This window comes from Callorhinchus milii, unplaced genomic scaffold (assembly GCF_018977255.1).
Source record: "Callorhinchus milii isolate IMCB2004 unplaced genomic scaffold, IMCB_Cmil_1.0 Scaffold2, whole genome shotgun sequence".
Lineage (NCBI taxonomy): Eukaryota > Metazoa > Chordata > Chondrichthyes > Chimaeriformes > Callorhinchidae > Callorhinchus > Callorhinchus milii.
The window spans coordinates 55,170,762-55,188,823 of NW_024704743.1; the positions used below are offsets into that span (position 1 = coordinate 55,170,762).

General features: G+C 45.8%; 1 protein-coding gene across 2 annotated transcripts in view; it reads right to left on the bottom strand.

Moving 5' to 3' along the window:
* The window catches only part of ahr1a (aryl hydrocarbon receptor 1a), a 144,807-nt gene extending 135,288 nt beyond the window's left edge, over positions 1-9,519 (bottom strand). For both annotated transcript variants that reach the window (XM_042332144.1, XM_007899700.2), the window contains exon 1: positions 9,186-9,519. In XM_042332144.1, coding sequence (XP_042188078.1) covers positions 9,186-9,244 — 59 coding nt within the window. In that variant the 5' untranslated portion in view covers positions 9,245-9,519. The remainder of the gene's footprint in view (positions 1-9,185) is intronic.
* Positions 9,520-18,062: the final 8,543 nt, after the last annotated feature.

Sequence of the window (18,062 nt, forward strand, 5' to 3'; positions counted from 1 at the left end):
CTGGGAGGCAGTTCCACAGGCCTCTCCTGTAGCTCGCCCAAGTGGCCATTGTTCAGGTCTGAGCCTTGGCAATGAGTGTTGGTAAGCCACTCAATGTAGAATGTGTCACAGCCGATTTTGACCTCTTTACCCGGCTGCCCATACCTGCGCAACCATTAGAGGGACACAAAGCAGGAACCCTGACTGTTTATTTCCTCCTCACAAAACTTGGGAAAGCTGGGACAAATTTAGCCTTCACATGCATCGTGGGACCAGAAAGCCCATCACAGACCAGGATTGGAATCAGCAAGCTCCTTGTCCTTGCAGGTCTCTCCACTACACCATTGACACACACTGATCCATGTTTCACATCTTCATGTTAAAAACAGACCAATAGGGTCATCTAGGTTCTTAACAACAAATTCTGTATCTAACTGATCGCCATCAAAAGTTAAAATCAGTGAACATTTTTTCTTCCTTTTTCTCAGACTTTAATTTAGGCCTAAAGTAAAATGATTCATTCACATGTACAAGCTGCAGTGATCAACAATGCATATAGCAGCAGAGAGTTAGAAGAAGCACATTTCAGGTCTGATCTAGGATTAAATCCAGTGCAGACTGACGGGCTGGAAGCTGCCCCTTGGATACATTTCAGTTTCTTAATGAAATTAATTTTAAGTCTGAACAATTCAGCCTTGTGGGTGCAAATCCACAGCACAATAATTTGGCTTTGGCACAAACCTAGCAGTCTCATTCACAATTGGCCACAGAGATGGCTAGTGTGCAAATTGTAATTATTACCTTCATACCTTAGGGGATTCTCTTTGGCACCGGCATTGAGACAATGTTATTTGGGAGGGACAGTATAAGGAAACTATATCCTACAGCAAACTTGTGCTAACTGAAACCTGGGAGTATTTAATTCCAGACATTGGGTGCAAATCGCAGTAAACTCATTATATATGTGTTCTAGGTTAAACGCATTTGAGGACAAAATTTAAAGAGATACAGTGCCATGGTACAGATTTAGGTGTCTTGGTGATTTGATACTTCAAACATTTATGATATTTGTATTTAGTATTGCATTGTCAAAACATCTCAAATCGCTTCATATGATTTTTTTGTAAAGTTTAGTGGCCTGGTATTTGTAGATGAATACAGCAACCAATTTTATGTAGATTAATGATCAATAAACTATCGTGAAATAAATAATCAATTTTATTTAGCCACTGGGAGAAATTCTCTTCTCTTTTTGAATAATGCCATGGAGTGCTGTAGCTCAGTGGTTAGAGCACTCACCTCGCAAGCGAGAGACCTGGGTTCGATTCCCAGCAGGACAAAATCCTGGGTAAGTTTCCTTACTCCACATGCCTGATAATAATCCCTCAAGAAAAACAAACGCTAATAAAAATTGGTCACTTCAATCCACGACTGCTTGTGGGACACTGCTGTGCGCAATTGGCTGCTGATTTTCCCACAAATATACAGACAATGCACTTTACAGTCTATTCTGTGAAGCACTTTGAGATGTCTAGAAGATGTGAAAAGCGCTATATCAAATGCAAGGATTATTATATTATTATTATCTTCAATATCCCGCTGAACAGGGAAACGGGACCTTGGCTTAGCATCTCTTCCAAAAGATGGCACCTCTGATAATGCAATGCTCCAGCAGCAGTGTATTGGCGTATCAGCCCAAGAGTCATGAACAAAATGCTCCGGATTTTTTTTCTGTAGAGATATGCACCAATAGCCTCAGGAAAAGCAGCAAAGGTATTAGAAAAGGACTCCGTACACATTTCTAACGAAAGTAGTCTTGTGGATGGAAAACAGAGCAAGTTTGAAAATTTGGTACAATCAGAAATACTCAATTTCTAGTTTTGTGTTCAAAATGGCAGAATTAAAAGAAAAACAAATAGATCTTGTCTGCCTATTCAAGCGGGCATCTTTAATGGAGGGATATAGGGATGATAAACAGTAAACAGAACTTACTGTTTACCGCCCCTATGTCTTTCCATTAAAGATCCCATGACACTATTTATAAAGGGAAGAGTTTCTCCCGGTATCCTGGCCAGCATCCCCCCAGATAGAATTCATCAATCATTTGATGGCTATCTGTGGACATTGGTATCTGCAAATAGTTACACTTCACAGAAATACAGTGAGGTTCTTGATGTTACAGATACTAAATCAAATATAATGATTATTGCAGTGACATGACCTTAAAAGATTTAACCCACGGGGCATAGCTGATGAGATAATATTTCACAATTTCTAACCCCTATGCAACTCATCAATTACCTCAAGTGCATGGAATGCTCAATTTTTCACTGGAAAAAAAAGCATCAAATCTGAGATTTGCAACAGCAAAACTAATTCTAATTTGAATACTCAATTCAAATTGGTTTCCCAGCAAATCAGGGTTTAAATTTAGATTATGTGGTTGTTTCCCAGCTCAAGGATGATTAACAGAGCAATAAATGCAGATCAGTTTTGGTTCAATTCCAGTAAGTCGTGGCGAGGCAAAACTTTGAAACCTTTGAAATAAGGAATAGAATAAGAACCACAGCAGAAAAAAANTTAATGTGGGAATCATTTAATATTGTTGTACTGGGTTATATTAATAAATCAATTCCTTGTGTAACAGTATCAATGTGAGCTGAACGATTTTTTAAAAAATAGTTTTACCAAGGAGAACTAAACACTTTTGAACTTCCAACAAGTCAGGGGATAAAGGGGAGAAATTACTGAATGAGAACAGGGAGCCATCAGGACTATCCCAGTCACTGGAGGAGAACCTGAGACTGTAGGTGAAGACAGAATTCCACATAATAATCTGCTTCCAGAACATCTCCTGCCGAATTTTAAAGCATATCACATACGCAAGACAAGGGACAGAGAGGCATCCACAGGAATCTCCTTTTGGCATTGTGGCAATTCAATAGTTATTATTGTGATTGTTTGATGATTATTATTATTAATTGTTTTATTATTATTAACTTATTGTTTGAGTTCCCTGTGTCCCTCGCTGGATTTTCCTTTCCCATTCCCAACCCCAAAGGTTCATATCCAGCATTTCATAAAAGGTAGTTTTGCTCTTTTGGTAAAGGGCTCCCACAGAACACACTTGCTGTTCCGATTGAGTTCTGCACAATACATATCCTTAAAGAAAATCAAAGAGACCTTTTAATTTTCTCTCTCTTTCCTCCTCCCCTGCTGATCTTTTTACTGCCACATTTCTTCCAGCAGCTCGGAAGATGAGACTTTGTCAGGATGCAGATTCTTCCACAGAACAAATCCATTATCTAAGAGCAAGTGCTGATCCACATGATGATAGCCATGCCACTAATATCCCCCATCTCCACCCATAGCAAAAAGCAGTCAGGCACGCTTCACAAAAGCCGAATACGAAAGTTGAGCCGTACAAACTTGGAATGCCCTAGATTTGATCTCTAGTCTGTGATGAATTAGCTCATTTTAGCCAGAGTGGCATTACAATTAGCTTTATGCCACTGGGCTAATGGAAAGGGAAAAAAACAGCCAGGGTTCACACTCCTGATAACTTTTTGTTGACCCCTGCTATGAAGTGGAAGTGAGGGTAGGCTTGGGTTCAGTGTGGTGCTTTCCTTCCATAGTCAGAGACTCCTCCAAAACACTCACTGGCTGGGTTCACCCGTAATAATACTTGCATTTGCTATAGAGCCTTATCATGTTTTTGAGACGTCTCAAAGCACTTCACAAAATGTACTATTGTGAATAGTGATTTGACTGTATATTTTGTGGGTGAAAAGCGACAGCCAATTGCGCACAGCAGTGTCCCACAAACAGTCGTGGATTGAGTGACCAATTTATTATTTTTTTCAGAAATTATTACCCCCGAAAAAGCAATCCATCAATCATCTAACTACCGGGTTGCTACTTACTGCTAGGTAAATAGAGGTATGTGGAATAAGGAAACATTTCACCCTGCCGGGAATCGAACCCAGGTTTCTCGAGGTGAGTGCTCTAACCACTGAGCTACAGGACTCCATAACATTCCTGTAAATTGATAAATCAACAACAATAACTTGCATTTAAATAGTCACTTGAGCAAGGTAATAGAAAACGATTGTCATCATGTGGATCAGGGTATTCAGGACAGAAGGGGAGAAAATTAAATAGAGGTAAAATAAACTTTTTTCCATTTAACATTCTGGTGTTTCCTTTACGGGTTAAGGGCATTTTGCTACCAGTGATCTATTTTGCCTTACCACAGAACTCAATTTAGTTTCAGTCCTGCCATATTTCCAGTTAATGACATAAATACCATGAAATAAGAAGTTTCAATGGTTTTGCACTGTTACACATTTTACAAATACTGCACCCTCATTATAAAAGTGTCCTTGGGATCAAAGTATTTTGCAAGTTGGAAGAAATTAGTTAGAAGCTAAGAGTTACATGTTTAAAAAAACAGGCCTTTAACATAGTTAAAAAAAATCTGGAAAAGTTGTAAGACAAATAAGCTGTCTCAGCCTTGATACAAAACAACATCCTGCCACTTATATATGATTTTGTGGGGTGACATGCTTACAATTTTCACTACCCGCTCACAGATTTAGTGACTCTTATGAGCAAGTCAGGAATTAACCCAAAACGGCAGGTGAAACATCTCAATATAAAAATACTTTTAAAAAGGCTTCTATGGAAAGAAGCAGCATGTCTCAAACATGTGTAGGAGAAAAAGGTTTTGCCAATGATTCTTGAAGAAAATCTTCAAGTACAACTCAGAGTTTGCCTACAAAATACACAGCAACTACACTTCACAGTAAAAATCATGTAAAGCGTTTTGAGACATATCAGCAACATGACAAAATGCTATATCAAGTGGCAAGAATTATTATTATGATATATATTGAGATGTCGAAGCTGTGATAAAGTGCTATATTGAATGCAAAGATTATTATTATGTTATTAATATAGAGAAATTCAATCAACACCAGAAACTTGCCTATAAATTCACAAGTTAGTCAATGCTCCACATATGCAGCCACGTATTTATTCATTTACGCATCAGAAAAGTACTCAAATTGATAGATTTAAAATAGTTTCATATCAAATGAGCACAAAGTTGAGCACTCCGCTCTCTACCCCCTCCCCCCACTTTGATCACATCCATTAAATAAGAAAAACATTAAAGTATCAAGCCTACATGTCACAAACATGATTATCTTCACTTCCCGTCTCCTCAAAAAAGCAAAGATAGCTATAAAGCTAAAAAAACTTAGAACTGTAAGGGCAAACTAGACACACGAGGGCTGCACATGCAGATGAGGAAATGATTTGTTAATGAAACCTGCTTTATTCTCTAAACTCTCAATATAGTTTCACAGTGAAATAATAAACATTCAACATTCACATTCATTTTAAAAGGAGTGCACAACACTTTCGCTGCTGATAAATGGCACTGCTGAATGTCATGTATGGTTTTAGCAGCGATTACTAGTTAGTGGGGTCATCCAGTTACATCATTCTTCATTATACAAAAAAAACTCAAATTCATTTTCTCATTATACTCACTATGGGTTATTATTTAGGGGTATGGTTTTGGGGTTTGGTTGTAGGAATATATGTCAAAGGTGCTTCTGTTCAAGCCTCTGGTAAGTTTGTGGATTTAGATAAGATCTATGGTTTAGGGTGAATGGTAGGTTTTGTTTATTGGGTTGAACAGTTAGATTTTCAGGGCTGTTTTTTGAAGAATGTACTTAAATACAATAGTTCAACACACTTGTAAAGCTGAGAATGTCAACAAAAAAATTAACCAGTCTCAAAACCACTATCCAATACTAAAACAGAGGCCAGAACAACAAAATGTGTATAATGCACAATGCAAAGTGCTGCATATTGAGCCGTATTGAAGTCGGTACTTCTGATCAGTAACAACTAAGTAAGAAGGCTGCAAAACACACAACCACTACACTTTACAGTGAATTCTGTGAAGCGGCCTGAGATGCGCCCCCTATAAAAGGTGCTTTATCAAATGCAAGGATTACTACTATTATCATCATCATCATCATCATCCCCATATCACAGTCTAAGCCATTTGGGCTCTTCAAAAAAAAGCAGTCACTTGCACTGTGGCTGGTTGGCAATGTGAGACACAAGCTCTGAAAAGACACCGAAACGAAAAGCGCAAACAATAACGTCCTGGGGAGCGGATTGCGAGGGTCAAGGAGGCGGCGGGGTCACAAGCGAGCAAATACATGGTCCCTAAATAAAACAAAACCACCCACACAGACAGAAACACACACAGGCAGATAAGATCAAGCCGTGTTGTGAGCAGCTGGTGGGTGCAGTGGGTGGGTCTGGGCTCAGTGGGTGCAGTGTGAGGGGCTGGTGGGTGCAGTGGTTGCAGTGTGAGGGGCTGGGGCTGGGCTCAGTGGGTGCAGTGTGAGAGGCTGGTAGGTGCAGTGTGAGGGGCTGGTGGGTGTGGTGTGAGGGGCTGGTGGGTGTGGTGTGAGGGGCTGGTGGGTGCAGTGTGAGGGGGCGGTGGGTGCAGTGTGAGGGGGCTGGTGGGCTGGTGGGTGCAGTGTGAGGGGCTGGTGGGTGCAGTGTGAGGGGCTGGTGGGTGCGGTGTGAGGGGCTGGTGGGTGTGGTGTGAGGTGCTGGTGGGTGCAGTGTGAGGGGCTGGTGGGTGCAGTGTGTGCAGTATGAGGGGCTGGTGGGCTCAGTTGGTGCAGTGTGAGGGGCTGGTGGGCGCAGTGGGTGCAGTGTGAGAGGCTGGTGGGCGCAGTGGGTGCAGTGTGAGAGGCTGGTGGGTGCAGTGTGAGGGGCTGGTGGGCTCAGTGGGTGCAGTGTGAGGGGCTGGTGGGCGCAGTGTGAGGGGCTGGTGGGTGCAGTGGGTGCAGTGTGAGGGGCTGGTGGGCTCAGTGGGTGCAGTGTGAGAGGCTGGTGGGTGCAGTGTGAGGGGCTGGTGGGTGCAGTGGGTGCAGTGTGAGGGGCTGGTGGGCTGGTGGGCGCAGTGTGAGGGGGCTGGTGGGCGCAGTGTGAGGGGCTGGTGGGCTCAGTGGGTGCAGTGTGAGGGGCTGGTGGGCTCAGTGGGTGCAGTGTGCGGGGCTGGTGGGCGCAGTGTGAGAGGCTGGTGGGTGCAGTGTGAGGGGCTGGTGGGTGCGGTGTGAGGGGGCTGGTGGGTGCGGTGTGAGGGGGCTGGTGGGCGCAGTGGGTGCGGTGTGAGGGGGCTGGTGGGCTGGTGGGTGCGGTGTGAGGGGGCTGGTGGATGCAGTGTGAGGGGGCTGGTGGGTGCAGTGTGAGGGGGCTGGTGGGTGCGGTGTGAGGGGCTGGTGGGTGCAGTGTGAGGGGCTGGTGGGTGCACTGGGTGCAGTGTGAGGGGGCTGGTGGGTGCACTGGGTGCAGTGTGAGGGGGCTGGTGGGTGCACTGGGTGCAGTGTGAGGGGCTGGTGGGTGCAGTGGGAGGGGGCTGGAGGGTGCAGTGGGTGCGGTGTGAGGGGGCTGGTGGGTGCAGTGTGAGGGGGTGGTGGGTGCAGTGGGTGCAGTGTGAGGGGGTGGTGGGTGCAGTGGGTGCGGTGTGAGGGGGCTGGTGGGTGCAGTGTGAGGGGGTGGTGGGTGCAGTGTGAGGGGGTGGTGGGTGCAGTGGGTGCGGTGTGAGGGGGCTGGTGGGTGCAGTGTGAGGGGGTGGTGGATGCAGTGTGAGGGGGTGGTGGGTGCAGTGTGAGGGGGTGGTGGGTGCAGTGTGAGGGGGTGGTGGGTGCAGTGTGAGGGGGTGGTGGGTGCAGTGTGAGGGGCTGGTGGGTGCAGTGGGTGCGGTGTGAGGGGCTGGTGGGTGCAGTGGGTGCAGTGTGAGGGGGCTGGTGGGTGCAGTGGGTGCAGTGTGAGGGGGCTGGTGGGTGCAGTGGGTGCGGTGTGAGGGGGCTGGTGGGTGCAGTGTGAGGGGCTGGTGGGTGCAGTGTGAGGGGGTGGTGGGTGCAGTGTGAGGGGGCTGGTGGGTGCAGTGTGAGGGGGTGGTGGGTGCAGTGGGTGCAGTGTGAGGGGGTGGTGGGTGCAGTGTGAGGGGGTGGTGGGTGCAGTGTGAGGGGGTGGTGGGTGCAGTGTAGGGGGTGGTGGGTGCAGTGTGAGGGGGTGGTGGGTGCAGTGTGAGGGGGTGGTGGGTGCAGTGTAAGGGGGTGGTGGGTGCAGTGTGAGGGGGTGGTGGGTGCAGTGTGAGGGGGTGGTGGGTGCAGTGTGAGGGGCTGGTGGGTGCAGTGGGTGCGGTGTGAGGGGGCTGGTGGGTGCAGTGGGTGCAGTGTGAGGGGGCTGGTGGGTGCAGTGGGTGCAGTGTGAGGGGGCTGGTGGGTGCAGTGGGTGCAGTGTGAGGGGGTGGTGGGTGCGGTGTGAGGGTGCAGTGGGTGCAGTGTGAGGGGGCAGTGGGTGCAGTGTGAGGGGGCAGTGGGTGCAGTGTGAGGGGGGTGGTGGGTGCAGTGGGTGCAGTGTGAGGGGGCAGTGGGTGCAGTGTGAGGGGGCGGTGGGTGCAGTGTGAGGGGGCTGGTGGGTGCGGTGTGAGGGGGTGGTGGGTGCAGTGTGAGGGTGCAGTGGGTGCGGTGTGAGGGGGGTGGTGGGTGCGGTGTGAGGGTGCAGTGGGTGCAGTGTGAGGGGGTGGTGGGTGCAGTGTGAGGGGGCAGTGGGTGCAGTGTGAGGGGGCAGTGGGTGCAGTGTGAGGGGGCAGTGGGTGCAGTGTGAGGGGGGTGGTGGGTGCAGTGTGAGGGGGTGGTGGGTGCAGTGTGAGGGGCAGTGGGTGCAGTGTGAGGGGCTGGTGGGTGCAGTGTGAGGGGGCAGTGGGTGCAGTGTGAGGGGGTGGTGGGTGCGGTGTGAGGGGGCTGGTGGGTGCAGTGTGAGGGGGGTGGTGGGTGCAGTGGGTGCAGTGTGAGGGGGCAGTGGGTGCAGTGTGAGGGGGCTGGTGGGTGCAGTGTGAGGGGGGTGGTGGGTGCAGTGGGTGCAGTGTGAGGGGGCAGTGGGTGCAGTGGGTGCAGTGTGAGGGGGCAGTGGGTGCAGTGTGAGGGGCTGGTGGGTGCAGTGTGAGGGGGCAGTGGGTGCAGTGTGAGGGGGTGGTGGGTGCAGTGTGAGGGGCAGTGGGTGCAGTGTGAGGGGGTGGTGGGCTGGTGGGCAGTGCGGGTGCGGGTGCGGGTGCGGAGCTGGAGACATGAGGGGCGACAGACACATTGACGCGATCCGCTCACCTCTTCTGGACTGGCTTTCGCCTCTTGCGACTCGCGTAAATGCTGCTGCTGCTGCTCATCCCGACCCTCCGCCCCGATCAACGGCGCCGCGTCCTCCTCGTAGAGGGGTATAGAGAGATAATATCCAATATCTAAACCACACGACGGTATGTGGGCAGAGAGGACGATTTCTTGTCGGGAAACGCCACCGCACTGCGCCCCGCACCGCCCCGCACCGCACACACACACACGCAGCTCGGGAGAGCGGCCCTGCAAAACAAATCCGGACGGACCGTCCTGGAGCGTCAACGCAAAAAATAAATAATAATAATTGGCTGCGAATATAATCCGCTGCTGAGAGAGAGGGGGTATTGCGGGAGTGAGAGAGAGAGTGAGTGAGAGAGGGAGTGAGTGAGTGAGTGAGAGAGTGAGAGAGGGAGTGAGTGAGAGAGGGAGAGCCGCCGCCTCCTCCTCACCACATTGCAGGCTGAGGGCACCGCACCGCACAGCACAGCACCGCACAGCACAGCACCGCACCCGCACCCGCGGCCGCTCGGTACAGCACCAGAGGCTCTCAGAGGGTCAGCTCCCGGCAGCCGGGGAGCGGGTCAGGGCCGTGCGGTGCGGTGCGGGGGGTCCCTCCTCGCCAGGGTTTGGCTTCAGCGGCTTCTCGCACAGCTCTGCTCTCTCCTCTCTCTCTCTCTCCTTCTCTTTCTCCTTTTCTCTCTTTCTCTCTCTCTCTCTCTTTCTCCTCTTTCTCTTTCTTCTTTTCTCTCTTTCTCTCTCTCTCTTCCTCCTCTTTCGCTTTCTTCTCTTCTCCTCTTTCTCTTTCTTCTCTCCTCCTCTCTCTCTCTCTCTCTCTTCTCCTTCTCTTTCTTCTCTCTCTCTCTCTCTCTCTCTTCAGCTGCTGAAACTTCCTCTTCAACGCAAGTCGGCGGCCATCAGTCAGTCAGTCAGTCAGTCACCTCCTTCCTCCTCCACGGGCTCCTGTGTGTGTGTGGTGTGTGTGAGGGGGGGAGTGGGGGGAGTGGAGAAGGTGGATCCTCTGCTTTGCTCTTGACTTCTTGCTGAGGGGGGCGGCCGGTGCCGGTGCCGGTGCCGGTGCCGGGCTCTGGTGCCTTGTTCGGGTGCCTTCCCTCCAGTGCCGCCCGTGTGTTGTGCTGTGTTGTGTTGCGCTGTTGCCTCTCCTCTCCTCTCCGCTCTGAGCCGAGCGCTGTCGGTCCCCGTCTCTCCCTCTCTCTCTCTCTCTCCCGCCGCCGCCGCCGCCGCCGCTCTGCTACAACGCGGAAGAAAACGCCACTCTCCACCGCCAGGCGCCGGCGCTTTCCTCTGCGACTCTCTGTGCAGATGCAGAGACCTCTCTCGCTCTCCTTCCTTCGGGTGTAGAAGCAGGAACCCGGGTCTCTCCTCTCCCCCTCTCCCCCTCTCCCTCCCTCCCTCTGTGTGTGTGTGTGTGTGTGTGTAGTGTAGTGTGTGTCTCTCTCTCTTGTCGTTGCACTCAACCGCCGCAGCAGCAGCCGCCGCCGCCCGAGGACGCCCTCCACACACATCACATCACATGCCCTTTCCTTCCTGCCACAGCCCCTCTGACAAGGTCACATCAGTCGGGCTGCAGTCGCTGCTTTTTTTTTTGCTCGATGCATAGGGCGAATTTCCAAAGAGAGTGACAGAGACACACACAGAGAGAAAGAGAGAGAGAGAGAGATCTTTAGATCTATCCTTACGCGAACTTAAAATTTGATGGTTTCACACGTTCAAGAAGTTGAGACCAGGTCACTTGCATTCCCCAGTGCTTTCGTTGCAGTCATCATTATTTGCATTGCCCTTCACTGCAAAAGGACATCTCGACGGTGCCTGGCAGGTTGATACCCAGCAAAGAAGTAAAGGGGGTTTAAAGATGTTGATTCAAGGCAGATTTGTTTTAGGAGCGAGAATGTGGCAATGCAAAAAAATTTTTTTTGGGGGGGAGGAAGAGGGGTACCAGGAGGCCATAATGATGTCCAGATATCCAGCATTGCTAAGTGGCTTCACTTATAGGGATGACGATGAACTCCGAGGAACTTGAATGGAATTTTTTTTCTGCGAATTGTGGATTAATAAATTGCCAGATACTTCAAATTAGCTGCTGTTATAGCAAATTTGATGCAAATCTCACACCTCCACGTTATCAGCAGTCCAACCCTTGCTGAAACAATTTTCCACAAAATGTAAACAAAAACTTAAGGATAAAACTACCTGTGTTTTTTTAATCACCGGATCTGTTGTTTGGAAGGGAGACAGGGCAGTAGATTGCAAGACCATTGCAGAATCACAACACATTTCTTTTTTTAAAAAAAGAGGTGATTAGTTCAGTATTTTTTTTCTTTGACAGTGAAAAGCTTGTGGAAATATCTCCTTCAGTAGATAAAGGAAATAAGAGGGGCAAAGAGATTGCATGAGAAAAGATTAGCGAGTAACATAAAAAGGAACGCTAAGGTATTTTATAAGCATATAAAGAATAAAAGGTTAGTCAAAGGTAGGGTGGGTCCAATTAGGGACCAAGGAGGAAATCTGGTGGAGGCAGAGGGTAATGAGTACTTTGCATCTGTCTTCACAAAAGAAGAGGATGCAGCCAATGCCACAGTATCCGAGGAGAGGGTAGAGAAATTGGATAAGATCAGAATAAATCGAAAGGAGGCACTGAAAAGGTTGATAGTGCTCAAGGTAGATAGGTCACCCGGTCCGGACGGGATGCATCCTTGGTTACTGAGGGAAGTAAGGGTGGAAATAACGGAGGCTGTGGCAACAATTTTTCAATCCTCCTTGGACACCGGGGTGGTGCCAGAGGACTGGAGGGTTGCAAATGTTACTCCCCTGTACAAAAAGGGGCAGAAGGATAAACCCAGGAAGTATAGGCCAGTCAGCCTAATGTCAGTAGTGGGAAACATCTAGAGACTATAATCCGGGACAAAGTACATTTTCACTTAGAAAAATATGAGTTAATAAAGGGCAGCCAACACAGATTTGTTAAAGGCAAATCATGTCTAACAAACCTGATACTTTTTTGATGAAGTAACGGAGAGGATGGATGAAGGTAGTGCAGTTGATGTAGTTTATATGGATTTTCAAAAGGCGTTTGATAAAGTGTCACATAAGAGGCTTGTAAGCAAAATAGAAACCCACGGTATTAAAGGGACAGTGGCAGCATAGATACAGAACTGGCTGGGAGACAGAAAGCAGAGCATGATGGTGAACGTTAGTTTTTCTGACTGGAGGGAAGTGTGCAGAGGTGTCCCCCAGGGGTCAGTATTGGGACCACTGCTGTATTTGATCTATGTAAATCACCTGGACTTGGGTATAGGGAGTACAATTTCCAAGATTGCACATGATACTAAGCTAGGAAAAGTAGTAAACAGTGAGAAGGATAGAAAAAGACTGCAAATGGACATAGACAGACTGGTATAAAGGGCGGACACGTGGCAGATGAAGTTTAATGTCGAGAAATGTGAAGTGATGCATTTTGGGAGGAAGAATGAGGCGAGGCCGTAGATGGCAGAATCTTAAAGGGGGTGAAAGAACAGAGAGACCTGAGGGTTCATATAAGTAAATCTTTGAAGGTGGCGGGATCGGTAGGTGAAGCTGTAAAAAAGCATATGGGATACTTTTATTTATAAATAAGAGCATAGAATACAAAAGTCAGGAAGTTATGATGAACCTTTATAAAACACTGGTTAGGTCTCAGCGAGAGTACTGTGTTCAGTTCTGGGCACCACACTTTAGGAAGGATGTCAAGGCATTGGAGAGGGTGCAAAGGAGATTACCAGGAGGGAACCAGCAATGAGGGACTTCAGTTATCAGGAGAGGTAGAGAAGCTAGGATTATTCTCATTGGAGCAGAGGAGGTTAAGAGGAGACTTAATAGAAGTTTTCAAAATTATGAGGGGATTCGATAGGGTGAACAAGGAGAAACTATTTCCACTGGTGGATGGGTCGGTAAACCGAGGGCACCGATTTAAAATAATTGTTAAAAGAAACAGAGGGGAGGTGAGGAGAAATGTTTTCACGCAGCAAGTTGTTCGGATCTGGAATGGAGTGGGATTGAATTGGGTAGCTCTTTTCAAAGAGCTGGCACAGACAAGATGGGCCGAATGGCCTCCTCCTATGCTATATAATTCTATGAATCTATGAATAGTCGGCTTGGCTCATTTGGTAGGACTCAATTCTGGGAAAGATGGTTATTTTTAACAATAGTGTTCCAAATGTGGAGAAGAAAACAAGACAAACCACTGCGCAAAAGTGAACATAAACAACAAGTTGCACTATATAATACATATATAGCACTCTTCACCCAATGATAGTGGTTCAGACTGCTGGTGAACACTTGGTGCTGAGATTGGCTTTGTCTTGTACCTTGCATTGTTTTCTTTACTCTGCAACATCCACAAATAATACAAACACATTTGACAGAGAAATGATGGGAATTAGATAGGAATTAGACTCAAATTTATTATTTGAAGCGGAATTACCAACCTATATTTGATGGGGTGATAATGCAGTGAATAACGCAAATCTTAGAACAATCCAAGACCTCACTTTATCAAAGATGCTGTATACCGTGTAGTTCCAAGGGCATCCAGATTCAAGCTAAAATCAAATTCTCCACTACCAACTATTCTAATTACTTCATAATATAGTGAGAGACTGCAACAACAATTTAATTTATATATCATCCTTCACGTTGGGAGAATATCTCAAAGTGTTTTGCAAAGACTGAGCAGAATCACAAGCTGGGTGAATGGCAGAGGGAGAAGAGGCTGAAATACACAGCCAAAAAAGTCATTCTTCAGATGGAATTTGAAAATAGAGAAGGAAGGAGTGAGGCAGAGGGATTTGGGGGGGAAAAATATATTTCAGAGGGAAGGGACAAAGTGGCTGAAAGCTCACCTACCAATGGGGGCATTAAGCAGCCTGGAGCTGGCAGCGTGGAGAGTGACCAAAGAAATAGGATCACAGAATGTCCCAGAGATAGGTTGAGGACAAAAATGTTAAAGTTGATCCACTGGTGGATAGGGAACTTGTGCAGCCTGGCGATAAACCCATTTATCCCACAAATATTTTCTTTCAAAAATAATCACATTGAGTCAGTAAGATATGAGTTTCCCAAGAGAATACTGCACATATTTACTACAAATACAATCACTGACTTTACAGTAAACCTTGTGAAATGTTTTGAGATGTTCTCCTGACGTGAAAGACATTATATCAAATGCAATGGTTATTATTTTTATACTGCAATGTTCATTATATCTTTTTAAAGTCCAAGCAATACAATTGTCCCCTTTATATGATTTTTCTATGAACAAAAAGTGCAAAATAGTTGAATTTGTCAGAAATATATTTCTTATCTTAGTATGCATAAAATTCATAGTAAATATAAACTAAATGATACAGGGCAGCTAAGGTTATGTTTGGTGGTGTGATTTAGAATCAGAAGCTTGGGTCATTGGGTGAGTCCAGGGTCAGAGGCATGTGGCAATTTATTAGACTTAAACATGTGCAGCATTAGATCCAGAGGCAGAAGCTTGCAACATCGAGTTTAGGATTAAAGGCTCAATGGTCTGGATCTAGGATCAGAGGATTTGCACATGTTAATTAGGTAAGGTACACTTAATAGTTGTAAGTGTGAGGTCAGTGTCTTGCAGGCAGAGATTGGATCTGTTATTTTTCAGCCTTTTTTGGAGTATCAACAATAAACAGTTTATCATGGGAAAGTACTGATAGGAAGTATATTTCAGAGGCCCATGCCCTTTTCAAGTGAGTATGAATAAGAGGCTACCTTGCCAAATCAGTTGAGTTTAAATCTTCAGAAGTTAAACACAATTTTCTGGAACTCCATTCCAGAATCCCTCTGGCTCCCTCCCTCCCTCATCTCATTCAAGGTCCCAAAATGTATTCTTTGACCGTGTTTTCAGTTATCTTTCCCCTCCCCACCGCCTCAGATCCTACTCCCAGCTCAGCTGCCCAGGCAGAAGTATCAAGCGCTTGGGATGTCCTTCTGGTGTAAAAGGCACTACATAAATGTAATTATATCTGTATAGTGGTCATCTATCTGTCATACCATATCTGGTGGAGTGCTGCATACAGTTCTGGTCACTGTGAAATAAGGTAGCTTACCAGAAGATCCTAAAAATAGAAAAGAGGAAAAGAACAAGACTGATAATCAGTGGTGCAGCAGTAAGATACAAGGAATACGTTGAAAAGCTCTGGCTCTTCAGCCTTAAATGGTGTGGACTGAGACTGGTCCATATAAGGTAATAATAATAATCCTTGCATTTGGTAAGGCACCTATCACTTTGGGAGGACGTTCCAAAGCAATTCATAGTATATATTGTGAAGTGTATTTGACTGTGTATTTGTGGGCAAAAGGTCACAATGCTTAATACGGTAGAAATAATAACCCCAGAACAAATCTTTCAGACACACAAGTTGGCAGGTCAAGAGAACACATGTTGAAAAGGGAAATTTTAGAATAGATAACTGGTAGTATTCTCTATACTGAAGATAACTTAATAGCTGGAATGGGTTATTTAGCATGGACGTTGATTCAGGACACTGGACTGATTTAAGAAACAGCTTGATGATTTAATGGAAAGATGGAAGGATTGTTTATTAATTATAGGATTGTTAAAGAGAATGGTCATTCAGTACTTGGGTATTTGTGGGTCATTGTTGTGTTCAAAATGGCTGCCGTGTTCACCAACAAAATACACAGCCACTACACATTGCAGAATATCCTGTGAAATGCTTTGAGAAGTCCTTTGAGGTGAAAGGTGCTATATTAATTGCAAAGATTATTATTATTTATCAGTACAGTATTCATCTTCATCTCCACAAACGGTTTCTCCTCGAGCCCCAGGACCATCTCATACAGCATTCCTCAGCGCTCTGTCCTTGGGCCCCTCTTCTTCAATATATATATGTTCCTTCTTGGTGACATCATTCACAGACATGAGGTCAACTTCCACATGTATGCGGATGACACCCAACTGTATCTGTCTGGCTCCACCCTTGACTCCAGGACCACTGCTGTCCTGAAAGAATGTCTGTCAAGACATCAAGTCCTGGATGAGAGCTAACTTTCTACAGTTGAATGTCAACAAGACCGAGGCTCTCCTGATTGGCTTCCGTCAGCACCTCCACCCTCAGGCGCTGACAGCATCACCATCCATGGTTGCACACTCCAACTTACTAAGCCAGTCCAGAACCTTGGCATCTCGTTTGACCCTCAACTGTCTTTTCTACCCCACATCCATGCCATGACCTGCTCTGCCTTCACCCACCCTCACAGCATCGCCCGGCTCCGCCACTGTCTCACACCACAAGCCACCAAAACCCTCATACATGCATTATGATCATTATAATAATAATAATCCTTGCATTTGATGTAGGGCTTTTCACGTCTTATCAACGTCTCAAAGCGCTTCACAGAATATACTGTAAAGTGAATTGACCGTATATTTGTGGGCGAAACGCGGCAGCCAATTGCGCGCAGCAGTGTCCCACAAAGAGTCGTGGATTGAAAATTGCCAATTTATTATTGTTTTGTTTTGGAGGGATTATTATTAGGCGTGTGGATTTATGACATCCAGGCTTGACTACGCAAACTCCCTGCTTGTCGGCCTCCCCAACTTCTCCTAATGTGGATAAACCCTAATATATTGGAATAGGAAGCAGTGGAAACTGCTTGACAACAAATAGTACAAAACCCGAACTGTTCATTTTTCAGATGTATAGTAAGCAATGTACAATAAGCAACTTCACCACAAAACACACAGTCACTCCATTTCACAATATATTCTGTGAAGCACTTTAGGATGTCTTCCTGATGTGAAAGGCGCTTTACCAAATGTAAGGATTATTATTATATGCAATCCTGGAATGAATTTCAATCCAAAGCACAGGTACATTAACATGTTTCTTTATTATAAACTCAAATAACTCCAATCCACTAACTATTACTACACCAATTTGTTTTATTCTCTGTGTCCTTCCTGTGTTTATCTCAATGGCTTTTTCTTAATTGTTCTTTAATTCTTAAAGGGATATCCTACAAATCCTACAGGAATATGGAAAGTGCCAATCATTTATTTGATACTGGAATTTCATGGACAATTGAACTCTTCTTTATATCTCTAATTTTTCAAACTACTTAAAATTAAGACAAATAAAAATGGGAATGGGGGGAATAGGATTAATATTCTATTAATATCCTGAGCTAACCTCAGAGGTGATGATCCACCACATTGAACAGTTCATAGATTCATAGAATTATAGAATTATACAACACAGAAGGAGGCCATGCGGCCCATCATGTCTGTGCCAGCTCTTTGAAAAGAGCTATCCAAATCAATCCCATTTCCCCACTCTCTCCCCCATAACCCTGCAAACTTGTTCTCCCCAAATAATTATCTAAGTGAATTGTAATTATTGTAGGTGTATTTGCCTACAAATACATATTCATTCCACTTCATAGTAAATCCCATGAAGCGCTATGGAACATCCTCTTGACATGAAAGATACTATACAAAATGCAAGGATTATTATTAATATTAGAAATTTTATTCTTATTATTTTCTTCACCAAAACAAATGATTACATTTTAATGGGACCATCTTCTTCAAAACAAAACAATACAAAACTGAGTCAAGGATTTAAGATACGGTTTTGATGAGATTTTAGCTCCACGGTTTGATAAAGGGCAAAGAGTTTTCTTTAAATTTGGAATTTGGCCACTGGAAGGAATTAAATCTACCATTCCTTTCCAATTTTATTTGTCGACATTGAATTGCAGAGCTGAAACTTTATTCTAGCTGTCTGACTCAGCATGTAAATATGTTTTATTTTTCTGCCAAAACAGCTC